Below are 20,695 nucleotides of genomic sequence, written 5' to 3'. Positions count from 1 at the left end.
CCAGTGCCATTGAAAGCCATGCATGCCCATGCCATCACGTTGCCTCCACCATGTTTTACAGAGGATGTGGTGTGCCTTGGATCATGTGCCGTTCCCTTTCTTCTCCAAACTTTTTTCTTCTCATCATTCTGGTACAGGTTGATCTTGGTCTCATCTGTCCATAGAATACTTTTCCAGAACTGAGCTGGCTTCATGAGGTGTTTTTCAGCAAATTTAACTCTGGCCTGTCTATTTTTGGAATTGATGAATGGTTTGCATCTAGATGTGAACCCTTTGTATTTACTTTCATGGAGTCTTCTCTTTACTGTTGACTTAGAGACAGATACACCTACTTCACTGAGAGTGTTCTGGACTTCAGTTGATGTTGTGAACGGGTTCTTCTTCACCAAAGAAAGTATACGGCAATCATCCACCACTGTTGTCATCCGTGGACGCCCAGGCCTTTTTGAGTTCCCAAGCTCACCAGTCAATTCCTTTTTTCTCAGAATGTACCCGACTGTTGATTTTGTTACTCCAAGCATGTCTGCTATCTCTCTGATGGATTTTTTCTTTTTTTTCAGCCTCGGGATGTTCTGCTTCACCTCAATTGAGAGTTCCTTAGACCGCATGTTGTCTGGTCACAGCAACAGCTTCCAAATGCAAAACCACACACCTGTAATCAACCCCAGACCTTTTAACTACTTCATTGATTACAGGTTAACGAGGGAGACGCCTTCAGAGTTAATTGCAGCCCTTAGAGTCCCTTGTCCAATTACTTTTGATCCCTTGAAAAAGAGAAGGCTATGCATTACAGAGCTATGATTCCTAAACCCTTTCTCCGATTTGGATGTGAAAACTCTCATATTGCAGCTGGGAGTGTGCACTTTCAGCCCATATTATATATATAATTGTATTTCTGAACATGTTTTTGCAAACAGCTAAAATAACAAAACTTGTGTCACTGTCCAAATATTTCTGGACCTAACTGTAAGATTTGCCGAGATCACACATAGGTCATATTTTTATTGCCGGTCACATGTGCGATCTCGGCAAATCGTATGTGTGATCTGGCGTGTTACATCGCTAACAAGATCGCTAGCGATGTCGCAGCATGTAAAGCACCCTATAAGTCTTTATAGGAGGTGTAGACATAACATGATAGTATATGGTTGAGTAAGGCTGTATTTCAAAGTTGCTTCATTTTAGAGGCAAAAATATTTGACAGCCCCGATTAACAAAGCCTTTAAAGTGAATCCGTCAGCTTAAAGGGGTTGTCCAGTCTAAAGTGATAAAGTGATAAAGTGATAAAGTGATCTATATGACTGCAGACTTATGAATCCTCCCTGCGCACTCACTATGCTCTGAGAGGATTTGCGTTGTTTGACACGGGAAGGATGCCACGTGACCACAATTGTGCAATTGTCAGAACCTGACCAGTGGGTGCGGCCTCACTCCATACAAATGTATTGAGCAAAGCCACGCCTACTGGATGACCACACCCACTAGTCAGACACACCCACGCAATACACTTCTATAGAGCGAGGCCAAAATACTGGCATAGATAAAAAAAATCACTACACGTAGTGCCTACAGTAAATTTTTGACAAATTTTGTCACTTTTCAAAATGTTGCAAATGACGATTCAGTGTAAGATATCTGGAAAGCCTAATCTCTGGCCACAATGGCAAACATTAAAAGAACACAACATATGAACACATAACATAGACTTTAAAAAAATGTACAAATTAAAAGAAGTTTTAGGTGCAAATGATAAACAAGCAAAAAACATTAAAAACTAGACATAATGCAATACTGACTGGGTCCATAGTTTATGAGTGTGGTATATCAATGACCAGGGCCATAGTTTAAGTCTGGTATATCAATGATTGGGACCATAGTTTGAGTCTGGTATATCAGTAAAATGAGCGCGCCTCTGTCCCTTATATACCACCTTCATTATTTTAAGCAAAGATTTGGGTCCTATTACTCAATCTGGCCCACTATTCCCTGGGGACTGATTTCCGCTAATGTTCATTTTACTAATATTATTATATCTTGGATAAAACAATCATTTCGTTTTGTATCTTTTCTAGTTACAGAGATTTTGAAAAGGTTTTAGACTTGAAACTGAATCCTATTAGAGACAAAATAAAGAATGCTTTTTTTGACAGAAGGTAAGTTTAACAAGACTTGAATGGTTGAGTCATTCGCTGCCATGTTCTTCTCACATGTGTCATATGCAAGTCCTGAATGTTCTTTATTTATAATACATGCTAGTGATTAGACGTCTTAAGCCTTCCACTAAATTGTTATGTTATCCCCTAATTTATTTATTGCTGGGGTCCAACTGCTGGGACCCCCTGATCCTGAGCATAGAACCCTAAAGGAAATCTGTCAGCAGGATTTCACACCCCTAACTATTTATATGTGCATGTAGATCTCTTAAAGACAAGTCCAGCAATACGTTTAGACTATGTTCACACAGTGCGTTTTTGCTGTGTTTTTTTTCATGTGTCTTTTATTGGTTTTATGCAAATAAGTACAAATCCAAATATCATTGAATTTCTGTTTAAGTACATAATTAATTTCACTCCTATAAATATATTTTTCATGATCTACAAAATTACGTTAAAGGGAATCTGTCAGCAGGATTTCACCCCCAAATTATTAACTTGTGCATTTAATACTTTCAGAGACGAGTTCAGCAATACTTTTACATGGCCAGTCCTTTCCTCCATTACTGAGAAATCACCATTTGAAATAATATGCAAATGAAGCTGAAGAGTTATTTGTAGATCTGAAGACTCTGTCACTCCAGCTCTATTCCCCTTTCAGTGCCGCCTTCTCCTACTTGACTAATGGCTTAGTGGCTGTCAGTAGAATGAGGCAGCACTGGGTAGTAAATAGAGCTGGAGTGACAGAGGCTTCAGATCTTCAAAGCACTCTTTAGCTTCATTTGCATATCAATTCAGTAACTGAGCAATATACTGGCCATGTAAAGTTATTGCTGGACTTGTCTTTAAGGCCTAAGCCACACGGCATGAAAATCGGTGCGAGTGGAGTGCGATAAAAAATCGCATTCCACTCGGATCAGTATTAGCCTGTGTGTCAGCACACATGAGTGATTATTTTCTCAGCCCTAATCGGACCGAGAAAACAATCGCAGCGTGCTGTGGGTGTAATGCGAGCCTCTTTCTCTCGCACCCATTCAAGTGTATGGGGTGAGAGAAAAATCGCACTGCACTCGTGGTACACCGGTGTACCGCGAGTGCAGTGCAAAAATGGCAATAACCGGCTACGGAGGAGAGAGGGAGATAAATCCCTCCCTCCCCTCCACAGCACCGGCGCTCCCCTCCGCAGCACCGGCCCTCCCCTCCTCAGTGCCGGCCCACCACCCGCAACTGAGGTCTGCTCGCACGGTCGGACCTCAGTTGCAGGGACACTCGCATGACACTCGACTCTGCGGTACTGCCAGCGTGAGCCGAGTGTCAAGCGAGGGGATCACAGTAATCCCCGTGTGGCCCCAGCCTAAAAGAAATAACTTCTCATATAAAGAGTTTAGGGAATAAAATCTTGCTGACAGTTTTTCTTTAAGAAATACTTAAAATCTTTACCTGCTGTCAACCTATTCAAATCCATTCGCCATAGACTGCATTGCCGTAGGCAATAATCTCTGATAGTTTGGAAATGTGCAGAAGTCGGAGAATATGAGAGATTGGATTTAGTCATGCACATTATATCCATTCGATAGTAAAGTAATATTAATCCATGATAGTGAAGTAAATATTCCTCAGCTGATTACTTGCCTCTAACAAGCTGCTGAGACATCTGATAACTCATATGTTGTATAGACACTGATTTATGTCATTGTGCCTCTCATGTACTTCATAGATGTTATGGATGTCAATAAAATATATAAATCACCCAACGTTGTCACGTTTCTGTGCCGAGTTCAACAAAACTGAACCATTTAGAGTCCTTTTCATTACATTTTGCTTCACTTAGAGCCGATCTGTGGCTTTGACCCAAATTAATAATTAACCACATTTTCCATGTTCCAGTTTAGCTAAATCAGGCCTAGTTCCAGAGGCCGCAACTAATAAAAATATGTTCTAAATGTATTTGCTGCTCCAATTAAGGCGGATTCTCTCTGGTCATACTGTGCCCTCATTGTGTTTCGTTGCTGTACCCTACTAATCATGTCCTATCATTGTTTGTTTGTTTACAGGAATCTACGGACAGGAACTCATGGGTATGAAAGCGAAATAAACTTTGAGCAATTTCTCATAATTATGTCCTATTTCCGCCCCATGGGTGGGCATATGGATGAGGAGAACATTAGCTCATGTCGTAAAGACAAGCTGAGATGTAAGTACAGCACAGTAACTAAATAATGCTCGGATTTCTGAGTGTATCCTCTTTACGGTATATGATTACCTCGGAAACTTGTTATGTAGTTACTGTTATTATTTTTATATTGTTACTGGTATTTTTAAACTGTTTGGCTTTGGTACGTGCCCCTTTTTTCTATATTGTGTGCACTGCTATAGAGAATATTCTGCACTAGGTTCTTCCATCAGGTTTCCATTGACCAATCCAGTATTCTTCATGGAAAGAATCATACAATCTGGATCACTATTACTGTCAAAATGCCAAAAACCCAAAAGGACCCGATTATAGTCAATACATTTGAAGACTGATTTGTCATCAATTATTCGAAGTCATGACCTTCAATAATTGAACTGAGCATCATTAGCATTCCAATGTAAAATAAATTATACTACAATAAGATACCAACTTGAAATATTATGTATATTCCATGTGAAAAGCTAGCCACATGTAAAAACTACATTAAGGGAAAGGGAGAGGTGTGCACAGTTACCAACTAAAAAGTATGGCTCCAGGTTTCTGTGGCTCTATTTAAAGGGGTGGTTCACTACTCACCATTAGTGGCCACATTGCTGTAAAACTCATAGTGAAGGGTTTTGTCAAATACCTTGTCTAGTACATTCAGCCTCTGAGCAGCACTATTGCGATCCGCTCATCCCCATCAAGTGACCCCCTGGGCTCTGTGACCTCTGAGATCCGGTGATGTCATGTCAACTTCCAGTTAACGAGACATAACCGAGGCAGGACCCAGTCTCCCTGAGTGACTGGGCTGTTGGTGGAGTTTCACCGCTTGTCACAGCCCAGCATTGTTCCTGCTTGTGCCTGGCTAGCTCAGGCGCTGTTCATACTATCTGTTTGGCCTGCATGTTGAAATAAACTTGAAGTCTTTCTCACCTGAAGAGCTGTATTCTCTTTGCTTTTTTGGATTATTTTGGGTTCTGGCAGTGCCTGTCCGTGCTCCAGGGAAGACGCTAAAAGGAGTGGGTTCATACACGGTGAGCTGAATATCATATATACGGAATTGTTCCTGCTTGCAGTGCTCTGCAGTGAAGGAGAGAGCGCATGAGATGCTGTACTGTGACGCTGGGCTGTGATGAGGGGTGAAACTCCGTCCACAGCCCAGTCACTCAGGGAGACTGGGGCCGCCTCGATGGCGTCAGGTCAACTGGAAGTTGGTGTGTCATCACCGGATCTCAGAGGTCACGGAGCTTGGGGGTCACTTGTTGGGGATAAGCAGACCGCAATAGTGCCGCTCAGAGGCGGAATGTACTACACAAGTTATTTGACAAAAGCTTCCCTATGAGTTTTAAAGCGATGAGATGTGAACCACCCCTTTAAGGGTCACAAAAAGTAAAATCCCATATTCTGACACTGGGTCACTTACTGGACTTTTTGCTGTAGTTTTGATAAATCACTGTTTTATCTGCTGCAGTTGTGATAGTTCTCACAGTGATAGCCTATGTATGTAGTCCTAGATATTCATACATTTCATCTATCCATACCCTTATACAGTCATGGACAAAAGTTTTGAGAATGACACCAAAATTATATTTTCACATGATCTGTTGCCCTCTGGTTTTTAATTGTGTTTGTCTGATGTTTACATCACATACAGAAATATAATTGCAATCATATTATGAGTACCAAAAGGTTATATTGCCAGTTAGAATGAGTTAATGCAGCAAGTCAATATTTGCAGTGTTGACCCTTCTTCTTCAGGACCTCTGCAATTCTCCCTGGCATGCTCTCCATCAACTTCTGGACCAAATCCTGACTGATAGCTGTCCATTCTTGCATAAGCAATGCTTGCATTTTGCCAGAATTTGTTGGTTTTTGTTTGTCCACCCGTCTCTTGATGATTGCCCACAAGTTCTCAATGGGATTAAGATCTGGGGAGTTTCCAGGCCATGGAACCAAAATCTCTATGTTTTGGTCCATGAGCCATTTAGTGATCACCTTTGCTTTATGGCAAGGTGCTCCATCATGCTGGAAAAGGCATTGTTGGGCGCCAAACTGCTCTTGGACAGTTGGGAGAAGTTGCTCTTGGAGGACATTCTGGTACCATTCTTTATTCATGGCTATGTTTTTAGGCAAGACTGTGAGTGAGCCGATTCCCTTGGCTGAGAAGCAACCCCACACATGAATCGTTTCAGGATGCTTAACAGTTGGCATGAGACAAGACTGGTGGTAGCGCTCACCTCTTCTTCTCCGAATAAGCTTTTTTCCAGATGTCCCAAACAATCGAAAAGGGGATTCATCTGAGAAAATGACTTTACCCCAGTCCTCAGCAGTCCACTCCCTGTACCTTTTGCAGAATATCAGTCGGTCCCTGATGTTTTTTCTGGAGAGAAGTGGCTTCTTTGCTGCCCTCCTTGAAACCAGGCCTTGCTCAAAGAGTCTCCGCCTCACAGTGCGTGCAGAAGCACTCACACCAGCCTGCTGCCATTGCTGAGCTAGCTCGGCACTGCTGGTAGTCCGATCCCGCAGCTGAAACAGTTTTAAGATACGGTCCTGGCGTTTGCTGGTCCTTCTTGGGCGCCCAGGAGCCTTTTTGGCAACAATGGAAGCTCTCTCCTTGAAGTTCTTGATGATGCGATAGATTGTTGACTGAGGTGCAATCTTTGTAGCTGCGATACTCTTCCCTGTTAGGCCATTTTTGTGCAGAGCAATGATGGCTGCACGTGTTTCTTTAGAAATAACCATGGTTAACTGAAGAGAAACAATGATTCCAAGCACCAGCCTCCTTTTAAAGTGTCCAGTGGTGTCATTCTTTCTTAATCATGACTGATTGATCGCCAGCCCTGTCCTCATCAACACCCACACCTGTGTTAATGGAACAATCAGTAAAACAATGTTATCTGCTCCTTTTAAAGCAGGAATGCAATGATGTTGAAATGTGTTTTGGGGGTTAAAGTTCATTTTCTTAACAGCAATTACTTGCAAAGTCAATATTGGCTAAGCTGATCACTCTTTATGACATTCTGGAGTATATGCAAATTGCCATTAGAAAAACTTAAGCAGTAGACTTTGTAAAAATTAATATTTGTAGCATTCTCAAAACTTTTGCCCATGACTGTACATTTATTTGCAGATTTCATCCTATTCACAGTGTATACAGAGAGCTGTAATTCAGTGGTGGAGTGCGGTTCTACCTAGTTGATCATTGAGAGGACTAACAGAGCTGCAGCAGATAAAACAGTGATTTGGCATTTTTATGCTGTCCTCAAACTGGGAAGGAAGCATAAACTTGGTGACAGATTCTCTTTAAGCTTCATCTGTTATAATTTATTTGTTTTCAGTTAGTCTATAGGAAATATTTTTCTTTAGGATTAACATAGAATAAAATAAGTCTGATAGGTGTACTGCTATAATCAATTACACGTGCACAGTCTTATATTTTATATTCTTACGGACTGTAAATGTATATAAAATTTATGGTTTTGGTCCATATATACATTTGCAAGGTTATATCTAAAAGTCCCTGTTGAGTCCGCAGCTATAAAGATATCAGACACAGCCAGACTCCCAATAAAGAAAGCAGAGAGTTTTTTACCACCTCTTCTTTCCTAAACGCTGGGTACACAGTGCCCGCTAAGCACCAAGCATACAGCACTGAAAGCAGTAAAGGCACTTTCTCCATCAATCATGGCGATCAAATGATTAATGGGATCCGAGAAGCTGCAGGAGGTACTGGGTGTCAGCAGATCCAAGTCAGCTCTGGAGTGCAGTGAGAAGCAATATGTTACCCTGTAACTAGGGTTAATATGTCAGTCAAAGTTACAGGTTAAATAAAAAAAAATGTTATTTTAAAATGTACAACAAAGGTTTTCTATAATCTAATATGGGCACAATGTCTGAAAGAAGTCAAAGAAATATATAACGACAAATATAAAAAGAAGGAAAGCCATCGCTAGACCAATTTATTACCCCACCCATGATCACACAAAACCATATAATCTCTATATAAAAATGACTATAATTGAAAAGAATAACATAGAAATTAAAATATATTTTAGTAGCACCGCAAAATAGCTATTAAGCCACATGTACATGTAGTAACCCCCTCCAAAAAAACCCTAAATGTCTGCACGTGAAAAAGGAAAAATGGGCATATTTTGATTGGTTAAACACAGACGTGTAAAAGACAACTTGTGCAAATACAATAAAAGTTTTTCAGTTGTAGGATATTCTAAATAACTAAAAAAACTAAATGTGAGATGCAGTCAGTAATGTACATGTTCAGCATGAATGAGGTGGAATTGGCACTGATTTCACAATACAGAGTAATCATTCATTATGTATGTTGCAAGCTATGGCATCTTTGCTTTCCAGGACAATGAAGAGTACAGTCATTTGTGATTTAGAAGAGCAGATTACTGGCACAAGTTCTTCAAGTTCAACCTGTTTTTAATGCTGTGTGGGTCTATAATAACTAGTTATTGAACACATGATACTAGTTTGCTTAAATTTAAATGGAGTCTGTCATTACAGAATGATTGCTCACGCCAATTACAAGCACTCGATGAACCCTTGGCGTGGCTGAGCAGTACAATGCACCTGTCCATCTACCTATCCTACATAATTCTCCTCCCCACTCCCCTGGCTCGTGCAAGGCCAGAGCTTTCAATCAAGGAACGGAACAGGCGCGCATAGATAAATGGAAAACAAGTAGTTGGGAAGGTGCACTGAAATGCTTGGCCATACCATGGGTGCACCGAGCCTCGTGCATGGTAACAGCAATCATTTTTCCTCAATTTTACTTCAAACCCATTTCTTAAACTGAACGTTGACTCTCAAAAACTTCTCAAATCTGACTTCATTTCTGTCTTCACTGAAGGATCAGATTATGGCTGCTGTCTATGGAAAGGGAAGGTTAAGAAGCTCATGCTGTAGCTTCTAGTGACCAGAGCCTGCAGAGGGAAATATTACTAAGTAATGCAGGATGCTAGTCATATAATGGCCAAACATATCATTCCTCATAAAAACTCATATTACAGCCTGTTCTGAAAAGTCGCCTGAAAGTGCAGGTAGACCTTATCCCCTTCCCGACATCTGCACTATGTCCCCATGTATGGAGTGTGCACAAGAGCTGAGCCACACTATACCCAGCAACCGCTGGCTGTTTTATACTGCCAGCTTCTGCCCGTAACCGAACCAATTGGAGCTGATCTCTAATTGCATGTGTTAACTCTTTCAGTGCTGCTGTCAATCTCTTATAGTGGTGTTTAAAGAGGTTGTCCACTACTTTTACATTGTTGGCTTATCCTTAGGATAGGTAATCAATGAATTCCAAGAAAAAAAAAACCTGTTCTTTATTTGTCCATTTTAAAATTACATATCATGGAGCAGGACATACCTTCTCCCTGATACGTCATTTTAAAATGGACAAATAAAGAAATTTTTATCAAAAAGGATTTCAGCCGTACAGTTTTTATTCTTAGAGTTCTATGTTACACAGACGACGGGCTGCATCCAAACTGATTAGTGGATTGGAATTATATTCTTACGGTGTATTTATATATTTTCTGTAAACTTTATAGGTAATCAATGTTTTATCAGTCGGGATGTGATACTTGGCACCCCGACGATCAGCTGTTGCTGGTGCTGGTGACGGCAGCAGGCATCTGGAAGTGCACTGTCAAGTGATAGCTGCTGTGGCTAGGTACTGCACAACCGCCTCCTATTCAAATCAATAGGAGGTGGATGTGCAGTACCCAGCAGGGCCACTATCAGAAGACGGAACAGCTCCGCTACTGAGAGTTTTTGGCCTCCTGCTGCTACTGCCAGCACCATGAGCCCTGATTGGCGAGAGTGCAGGGTGTCGGACCCCGGACGATTAGACATTATCCTAAGGATAACCCATTAATGTTAAAGTAGTGGACAACCTCTTTAAAACCTGTGGTCTAGGGGGTGCATATTTTATGAGTCACCCCTCCCCCCTGCCGCACGTGTCACGATCGTATATTGCACAGGTGATGGAATTATTATCAAGATATCAGAAGTTGCCCCAGGAATAAAGAAATCATGAAAACATGATTTGTTGGGGGTCTTGAGGATTGGAGTTTGTGAAACACTGCTCTATACCAACACCAATATACCAATAATATATAGAAGGGACAAATATCACCACACTATCCATGATCAAAACATATATGACCACCACGTAATGACCAAAAAATACCACCATACTGATCACTATCAAAACTAACCAAACCATTAATATCAGTGACATTATACAAAGGTGCTATGTAAGTAGTATAAGTCTATACAGTTCAGGTAAATCCTGTGAGTTACGGGTAACACAACCAAATGAAGCAATTCATTATTACTATTCTTTATCCATCACAGACTGCTATAACTTCTTCCAGCCAGGACTTGTTTCTACAGACAGTAACACACAAACATCTATGACTGATCCCTTCTACAACGCCCTCCGCATTCCACCCCACCCCCCACATCTACAAAAGTGTCAGATGAAGAAGACAAGTGCTATAGTTCTACCCTGGGGCCCAAAAATAAAATATATAACAATAGTGATATCTAGAACCCCTCAATGTAGTTCCCTCTATAGTTCCCATAGAATATTAATTCATATGTTCCCTTGTTGCCACCATGCAGCAATAAAATTCCTCCTTGTACCTCTATTCAGTAGTAATTCTACTAAACCCCTATATTGTAATATTATCACCCAATTGGCTCCATACAGTAATAATGTCCCCCACTTGCTACCATGAACTAATGTTCCTCATTCTAGTACCCATCCTTTAAAAATGTCCCCATCCTGGGCCCCTTCTTGAAGGAATGTCCTCCATGCTTAGCCCCTTCATATAAAGTTGTCTGTCCTGGGCCCATTTTTGTAATAATATCCTCCATTCTGGGCCCATTCCTATAATAATGTCCCCATCCTGTACTAGTGTTCCCCATCCTGAGCCCCTTCCTGTAATAATGTCCCCCATTCTGAGTCCAGTCCTGTAATAATGCCCCCCATCCTGGCTACTTCCTGTAGTAATGTCCTCCATCCTAGGCACTCCCCCTATGATAAGGTCATCTTTCCTGGACCCTTCCCTATAATAATATCTTCCATTCTCAGACTTTTCCTGTAATAATGTCCTCTATCCTGAGTCTCTTCCTAGAATAATGACCCCCATCCTGGGCCCCGTCCTGTAGTAATATCCCTCATCCTGGAGCCCTTACAGTAATAATGTCCCCCATCCTGGACCCTTCCTAATGTCTTTAGTTCTACTACTTTTCTCCAAAAAGAAACAATTCTTCTTACTTGTCCTTGCTCCCACGAGAATGGTGTTTTTTCGTTTTTTGCTGCATTTTCACCACATTGGGACTTTTATCCCATTTTACAGTACATTATATGGTAAAATGAATGATTTGTCTCACAAACAACAATATTGTTTAGGTGGACAGAAAAATAAAAAAAATATATGGCTTAGTAGAGGAGAAAAAAAAACAAAAATTGGCTGTGCTGAAGTTTACAACAAATATTATTAATGAAAGAGGTGATAAAAAAGTAAGTAATGTGTTCTGCTCTCCCTTTTTTCAGGGGTTGTATATGGTGTTTCAGCTCACTGTTATTAAAGTAAATTGGGCCGAGTAGCAATATCAAATGGATCTGTGAACAAGAATACTACCGGCCCTTCTGCGCCAAACACGCTGCAGCAGTTTCTGTCTGTGTAAGCACAGAGGGACGTGGGGCTGGTAATGTGGGTAAATCACAAGACTGTTGCCATCTTGAATCCTGTGAGTGGAGACATTGGTGCCATTCAGTGTTTACTCATCTGATGGATGGGCAATGGGCCTTAAAATGCAGCACTGGGTTAACCAATGTGGGTATTAATGACTGGTTAGCACAGAAAACATATTCTAGGGCATTTTTCAAATTTAGTCTACAAAAAGACTTCAATTCCAGTGCAAATAAAAGTAAGGTTCATCAGGAGCTATAACATTTTCCAGTGTTCTTCTATGGCAATATTATTGGGAATTTTGACTCTAGTGAATCACATTTTTGGATCTTTTAACAATCATACTATAGTGAGTTGTAAACCACGGATTTCTGTCTTTCAGTTCTGTTCAACATGTATGACACCGACAATGACAGCAAGATCACCCTGGATGAATATAGAAATGTATGTATACATCGTATTAAACATGATGATGTGTTGACGTAGCAGTTTAATATATGCACTTAAGGCCCCGTCACACTAAGCAACATCGCTAGCAACATCGCTGCTAACGAACAACTTTTGTGACGTTGCTAGCGATGTTGCTGTGTGTGACATCCAGCAACAACCTGGCCCCTGCTGTGAGGTCGTTGGTTGTTGCTGAATGTCCTGGGCCATTTTTTAGTTGTTGCTCTCCCGCTGTGAAGCACAGATCGCTGTGTGTGACAGCGAGACAGCAACAACTAAATGTGCAGGCAGCAGGAGCCGGCTTCTGCGGAGGCTGGTAACCACAGTAAACATCGGGTAACCAAGAAGCCCTGTCCTTGGTTACCCGATATTTACCTTCGTTACCAGCCTCCGCCGCTCTCACTGTCAGTGCCGGCTCCTGCTCTGTGCACATGTAGCTGCAGGACACATCAGGTAATTAACCCGATGTGTGCTGTAGCTAGGAGAGCAAGGAGCCAGCACTAAGCAGTGTGCGCGGCTCTCTGCTCTCTGCACATGTAGCTACAGCACACATCGGGTAATTAACCCAATGTGTGCTGTAACTAGGAGAGCAGGGAGCCAGCGCTAAGCGGTGTGCGCTGCTCCCTGCTCTCTGCACGTGTAGCTGCGTGCGCTGGTAACCAAGGTAAATATCGGGTTAGTTACCCGATATTTACCTTAGTTACCAAGCGCAGCCTCTTCCACGCGGCGCTGCTGGCTGGGGGCTGGTCACTGGTTGCTGGTGAGCTCACCAGCAACTCGTGCAGCGACGCTCCAGCGATCCCTGCCAGGTCAGGTTGCTGGTGGGATCGCTGGAGCGTCGCAGTGTGACATCTCACCAGCAACCTCCTGGCAACTTACCAGCGATCCCTATCAGGTTGGATCGTTGTTGGGATCGCTGGTAAGTTGTTTAGTGTGACTGGGCCTTTAGGGCACGCTCACACCACCCTATAAGTCGGACCAGTGCTATCTGATGTTTTATCGCATAGCACTTGTCCAATGTTATACTATGAAGCAGTGTCGATCAGCGTTTTTTTTCTTATCCCAATTTGGCATGAGGAAACAAAGCTCAACATGCTGTGATTAGTCACACAAATCAGATGGTGGGCTACGGGTGCGTGTAAATCATCAAACTGCACTATACATCCAAGTGCAGTCCAATTTTTGAAGACTCACAGAATGGAGGAGATGGATAAGTTTTGTTCTCCATCTTCTCCTCACAGTGAGCTCTGATTGTCTCATCGAAAGAATCGGATCACAATAACCTGATACTCGGATCAAAGTTTGATCGGAGTGTCCTTAGCATGATCGATCTGATTCTCTCGCATGAGAGAACCAATGCTCGTGTGACCCCGGCCTTAGTTAATATTTATCCTCACTTTTTTTATCCTGTGCAGGTGGTTGAAGAGTTACTATCAGGGAATCTGCACATTGAGAAAGAGACAGCACGGTCTATTGCAGATGGAGCTATGTTGGAAGCAGCCAGCATATGTGTGGGGCAAATGGTAATGTATCAGTTAACAATAGTTATGTGCATGGTATTAAACTAATTTGTTGTAATGTATTTATTTAATAATCCCTTCAACCATCCTGGCTCCTCTTCCTGGTTATCTAAAAAGAGTTGGAGTGGGGCAGATAGTCTACTCTAAACTATAGAGACAGCTTGGTCTTCATAGGATCTGTAGACACAATATAGTAAAAAATATTTTTTTTTCTAAAAACCATATCCAACCCTAGGTCAGGGGTTTATGGGGTACAACAGTTAGATAACCAGCCACACACTCGCTTTTAAGTATTTGAATAGTTTATAAGTACAAATGAATGGACCCTCAGAAGTTCGGGTTCGGCGGGTTCAGCTGGACTTTAGATAACGTTCTGTTCAGGACCCGGACTTGACCTGAACCCCATTAGAAGTCACTGATTGGGCAGTTCAGCTCTTCACCACATACAGCCAGTCATAAACAGATCACTTCCAGGAGGAGAGTGGGTTTTTTATGTTTTTTTTTTATAGACAGTACAACTGATAATGCTGTTTTTACCCCCAGTATGAGCCATTCAGACACCGAAAGTGGCTGGCACTGAGCCGAGCACCGAGCGTACCCAAGCACACCAATGCTCGATCGAATGGTTAGCATTCGTAAAGCACTCGAATGTCGAACACTAATTTTTTTTAAAAGCCTGTGTTTGGTATGAACACCGAACTTTACTGTTTGGGTCTGCTCATCGTTATTTATAATACATTTCTTAAATTAAGGGAACACTTAAAAGGATTATCTGTTAATTTAATACTGGATCACCCCTTTAAAGAGCACATTATCACCGATATGTGGCAGGCTATTTTATTTAAAAATAGTCATTCACACATTAAAGACTTAAATATTTCTAAAGAATACTTTTCCTAAATTGCCTCAAACAGACCTTGGCTGCAAAAAGAAAGTTGGGTCCTAAATTCTGGGCTGTTGATATCCAGCAGAAACTAAAGGCCGCTTTACATGCAGCGACATCGCTAACGCGATGTCGCTGGGGGTCACGGAATTCGTGACGCACATCTGGCCTCGTTAGCGACGTCGTTGCATGTGAAACGTACGAGCGACCGCTAACTAGCAAAAATACTCACCTTATCGTTGCTCGTTGACACGGTCCTCCATTCCCAAATATCTTTGCTGTTGCAGGACGCAGGTTGTTCGTCGTTCCTGCGGCAGCACACATCACTATGTGTGACACCGCAGGAACGAGGAACCTCACCTTACCTGCGGCCGCCCGCAATGAGGAAGGAAGGAGGTAGGCGGGATGTTATGTCCCGCTCATCTCCGCCCCTTCGCTTCGATTGGGCGGCCGCTTAGTGACGTCGCTGTGACGCCGAATGAACCACCCCCTTAGAAAGGAGGCGGTTCGCCGGTCACAGCGACGTCGCTAGGCAGGTAAGTGTGACGGGTCCGAGCGATGTTGTGCGCCACAGGCAGCGATTTGCCCGTGACGCACAACCGACGGGGGCGGGTAACCTCGCTAGCAATCTCGCTAGAGAGATCGCAGCGTGTAAAGCGGCCTTAAGACTTTCCACAAAAATCCACTCTTATTCACAGACAGAGAAGTAGATCTTGCAGGTTACTGTGAGCTATCGCTATTCTGACTGCATCAGCTTCAATTGGAAGAAGTCAGAAACATCTACTCCCTCAAACTATTTACATGGCTATTTAGCCCATTGAGAGATAAGACATTAGTCCCTTTATGACCCCAAATCTAGGCTCCAGCAGAAAACTGCATTTTGAAGTTCAGTATATACACCATGTGCAGAATTATTAGGCAAGTTGTATTTTAGAGGATTTTTTTATTATTGATCAACAACTATGTTCTCAATCAACCCAAAAGACTCATAAATATCAAAGCTTAATATTTTTGGAAGTTGGAGTGCTTTTTTTTTTTTAGATTTGGCTATCCTAGGAGGATATCTGTTAGTGCAAGTAACATTACTGTGCAGAATTATTAGGCAACTTAATAAAAAACAAATATATTCACATCTCACTTGTTTATTTTCACCAGGTAAACCAATATAACTGCACAAAATTTAGAAATAAACATTTCTGACATGCAAAAATAAAACCCCCAAAAATTAGTGACCAATATAGCCACCTTTCTTTATGATGACACTCAACAGCCAACCATCCATAGATTCTGTCAGTTGCTTGATCTGTTTACGATCAACATTGCGTGCAGCAGCCACCACAGCCTCCCAGACACTGTTTCGAGAGGTGTACTGTTTTCCCTCCCTGTAGATCTACCATTTTATGAGGGACCACAGGTTCTCAATGGGGTTCAGATCAGGTGAACAAGGGGGCCATGTCATTATTTTTTCATCTTTTAGACCTTTACTGGCCAGCCACGCTGTGAAGTAGTGAAGTAGTTAGATGCATGTGATGGAGCATTGTCCTGCATGAAAATCTTGTTTTTCTTGAACGATACTGACTTCTTCCTGTACCACTGCTTCATGAAGTTGTCTTCCAGAAACTGGCAGGAGGTCTCGGAGTTGAGCTTCACTCTATCCTCAACCCGAAAAGGTCCCACAAGTTCATCTTTGATGATACCAGCCCATACCAGTACCTCACCTCCACCTTGCTGGTGTCTGAGTCGGAGAGGAGCTCTCTGCCCTTTACTGATCCAGCCTCTGGCCCATCCATCTTGCCCATCAAGAGTCACTCTCATTTCATCAGTCCATAAAACCTTTGAAAAATCAGTCTTAAGATATTTCTTGGCCCAGTCTTGACGTTTTATCTTATGTTTCTTGTTCAAAGGTGGTCGTTTTTCAGCCTTCCTTACCTTGGCCATGTCCCTGAGTATGGCACACCTTGTGCTTTTTGATACTCTAGTATCGTTGAAGCTCTGAAATATGGCCAAACTGGTGGCAAATGGCATCTTGGCAGCTTCATGCTTGATTTTCCTCAATTCATGGGCAGTATTTTTGCGCCTTTTTTGCCCTACACGCTTCTTGCGACTCTGTTGGCTATTTGCCATGAAACACTTGATTGTTTGGTGATCACGCTTCAAAAGTTTGGCAATTTCAAGACTGCTGCATCCCTCTGCAAGACATCTCAAAATTTTGGACTTTTCAGAGCTCGTCAAATCTCTCTTCTGACCCATTTTGCCAAAAGAAAGGAAGTTGCCTAATAATTAAGCACACCTTATATAGGGTGTTGATGCCATTAGACCACACCCCTCCTCATTACAGAGATGCACATCACCTGATTCACTTAATTGATAGTTGGCTCTCAAGCCTATACCGCTTGGAGTAGGACAACATGTATAAAAAGTATCATGTGATCAAAATACTCATTTGCCTAATAATTCTGCACACAGTGTATATGTCTGGAAGTGCACTGGGGTTGACGATGCACTTCCAGTTCCTCAAGCTCACGCTGCATTCCCCTAGTGAGACCCTCCTTTGGTGATTTACAGGTCGTTTGCTCTATTGTGAGCTAGGGTTCAACTGGCTTATCTTCCAAAGAGTTACACTGTCTTATAAATGGTTTGGGGCAGGAAGTCACATTAATTTTTATAGGTTTACAGTAGAGGGACTGTTTTATTATATTTAATTAGAAATTTATTTTGAAAAGTCCTCTATGTGGCTGCCTGTACTTTTCTTGAATAAAATATTCAACCATCTCATTCCAATCAGGGGAATTTCTGTTTTTCCTCTTTCGTTCTTTCTTACCCTTAAGCCATAACTTTTTTTATTTTTCCATCGACATAGTAATATATGACTTGTTTTTTGAGAAACAAGTTGTAGTTTTAAATGCCACCATTCATTTAACTATTCAATGTACTGAAAAACAGCAAAAAGATTCCAAGTTTATTGAAATTGGAAGAAAAAAATCAAACAAGGCATAACGCAATTATGCAGTTGTTTTAGGGGTATTGTTGTTACAGATTTATTGTACTGTAGAAACATTATGGATTTTTTTGATTAATACAGTTTTAGCAATAGCAAAGCCTAGCTACCAGGAGGAAATTAACGTTTTTCTCCGGCTTTCAGTCATGAAGGTGCGGCAACAGCAGCAGGTTCAGTCACCGCTCAGTACATAGTGAGCACTGGCTCTAACTGAGAGTTGGCGGTGCACTGATGCACTCCTGAGCCGGCTGTCAGTTAGTGCCAGTGAATGGTTACAGCCGCTGCTTACTGTGTACTGAAGCTGTACCACTTTGTCTGCCAGGAGTAATAATGTTCATTTCCTCCCAGTAGCCGACTTTTAAGGTGGCCTCGTTTGTAGACAGTTTGATGCCACTGACTGACCCTCCTTATGCTCACCAGACCTGAATTCTATTGAGAACCCCAGGGACATTATGTATTAATGTATCTGCTTAAGGAAGTATAAAAATCTACAATATTTCTATGTATGTGTGAATATGTGTGTGTGTGTATATATATATATATATATATATATATATATATATATATATATATATATATATATATATATTGTAGATTTTATATGTACAGTATCTATATTGATATATACGTTTGTCCTCGTATCCTTGCTGTCAACTTTTCACCCCACCTGGAAGATGGCAGTTTGGTTCTTGCTTATCCACCACACCTCATTAAATTACATTTGCCCCAGGAGGAAGTTTGGTCAGATAATAATGGAATGAAATGTTTATATGTAGGGACAGCATGCCAACAACTCACAAAACAACCATCAAATAATTACATCCACAGCTAGATAGGTATCTTTCCATCCCAGGGCTGTGGTAAAACTGTCAGGCAGTTGTGATGGAATACTCCGGGAGATCATTATCATTCACAAAATCAGATCTTTTCTGTACCCATATCACCTATGTGGTAGCAGCCTGGGGACAGCCATAAATGCCAGAAAACCACGATGGGATATTACAACTTTCATTGGAAATACACAAAGACATTATATCAGAAAAAGGTGATGAGACCAATCAAGACAGGCCACATTATAGTCAATGGCTGAAACGAAGATTAAAAAATACTCAAGAGATAGGCGGGAGCTCAGGAGATGGACAGCACTCAGGGCACGATACCTAGGGAGCTCAGATCACCAGAGGAGCCCAAGTCACCCAGATAAGTCAAAACACTTAAGGAGCTCAAGGACAGACACCCAGAGAATCCATCAGAACCACGTCCTGGACCACAAGTAGACTCAGATTCTCATAGGTATCAATACCTACTATTCTATCTTTCTCTACTTACACCCTAACCCTTTTTTATATCCCTAACCCTCCTTGTGTTATATCCCTAAGTCCTATTGGATGAATTTGGGCCCATGTGTTCACAACATGCTGGAACATATAAAGTTTTACAAAAATCAGCAATGTAAATGTGACATATGCAGAAGTGTGAAGAGGAAAAGAAACATCCAGCACGTCAATCCAGATATCTAAAGAATCTTTATTCAAAATTCATTAAAAAACATGTGGTAAAAGGATCAATAGAAAAACATATGACCATTTCTGATGCTTTCTGGCTTTTCATAGCATAAGAAACTGAAAATAATGAATCCTATTTAAATACACAAGAACCAATTGTAACTGATAAAACAGTCAGCCAATGAAACACCGTCACCTATCAAATTGAAGAGCATAACAGATTAGATTATATATATCAAAAAAGGAAATTTAGTAAAAGTTTTACATTAAATTACACTTATTATCCAAAAAAGAATTTCTTTCCTCCTTTCCATATGTAAAAATTAATATGCATATTAAATAAATCATTTTTAAAGGTCATGCCTTGTGGAGCTTTAGAATTCAAGGTTAGTATTACATATCCTTCGCTCTTGCGCATATGCTTTTGCAAATTATCACCCCTAGGTGGACATTTAACCTTTTCAATTTCATAAAATGGGAACCTACTGATATTCCCATCATGGTGTGTCATAAAATGTTTCACTGCACCAGAGTATGAACTATTTTTATTATGAATGTTACTAAGGTGCGCCTCTATCCACCTCTTTAACTTTCTGATGGTACACCCAATATAGCGCAGCTGACACTCACTACATTCTATACAGTAAAGTACTGTGCTCCCTTGCTCTCCATACCACCTCCTCACACATTTCACCTGTTCACCAAATTGTGTCCGCACCCATCCCATTCCCCTTGCTCCCCATCCTGTGTCTGAATATATTCCCCCCTCGCTCGCCATACTGTGTCTGCACCTATCCTCCCTTTGATTATCCTTGTGCTTAATGTACAGACTAGGAGAGAGCATACTGCCCAGCGAGCAACCTTGTCTTGCAGTGTAGTGATAACCATCATTCAAAACCCGCCTCAAAGTCTCATCTTGATTGACTATCAGTAGCTATCTAGATACTATTCATTTATTGACCCTTTTAATGTCTGATTTAATAGAAAACGCACTGTAACATCTATTTGTTAGTCTATTGCTGATATTGTCCCTTTCTTTATTGAAACTGTAACATACAGTTAGGTCCAGAAATATTTGGACAGTGACACAAGTTTTGTTATTTTAGCTGTTTACAAAAACATGTTCAGAAATACAATTATATATATATAATATGGGCTGAAAGTGCACACTCCCAGCTGCAATATGAGAGTTTTCACATCCAAATCGGAGAAAGGGTTTAGGAATCATAGCTCTGTAATGCATAGCCTCCTCTTTTTCAAGGGACCAAAAGTAATTGGAC

The 20,695-nt window shown here is 41.4% G+C and overlaps 1 protein-coding gene across 1 annotated transcript in view; it reads left to right on the top strand.

Moving 5' to 3' along the window:
* The window catches only part of TESC (tescalcin), a 111,191-nt gene that overhangs the window by 54,943 nt on the left and 35,553 nt on the right, over positions 1 to 20,695 (top strand). The window contains exons 3-6 of the mRNA XM_075324038.1: positions 2,073 to 2,153; positions 4,208 to 4,347; positions 12,445 to 12,506; positions 13,925 to 14,032. Coding sequence (XP_075180153.1) covers positions 2,073 to 2,153; positions 4,208 to 4,347; positions 12,445 to 12,506; positions 13,925 to 14,032 — 391 coding nt within the window. The remainder of the gene's footprint in view (positions 1 to 2,072; positions 2,154 to 4,207; positions 4,348 to 12,444; positions 12,507 to 13,924; positions 14,033 to 20,695) is intronic.

This window comes from Anomaloglossus baeobatrachus, chromosome 1, assembly GCF_048569485.1.
Source record: "Anomaloglossus baeobatrachus isolate aAnoBae1 chromosome 1, aAnoBae1.hap1, whole genome shotgun sequence".
NCBI classification, from domain to species: domain Eukaryota; kingdom Metazoa; phylum Chordata; class Amphibia; order Anura; family Aromobatidae; genus Anomaloglossus; species Anomaloglossus baeobatrachus.
The sequence above is the reverse complement of the archived record's forward strand: the minus strand, read 5'-3'. Positions and strand labels throughout refer to the sequence as shown.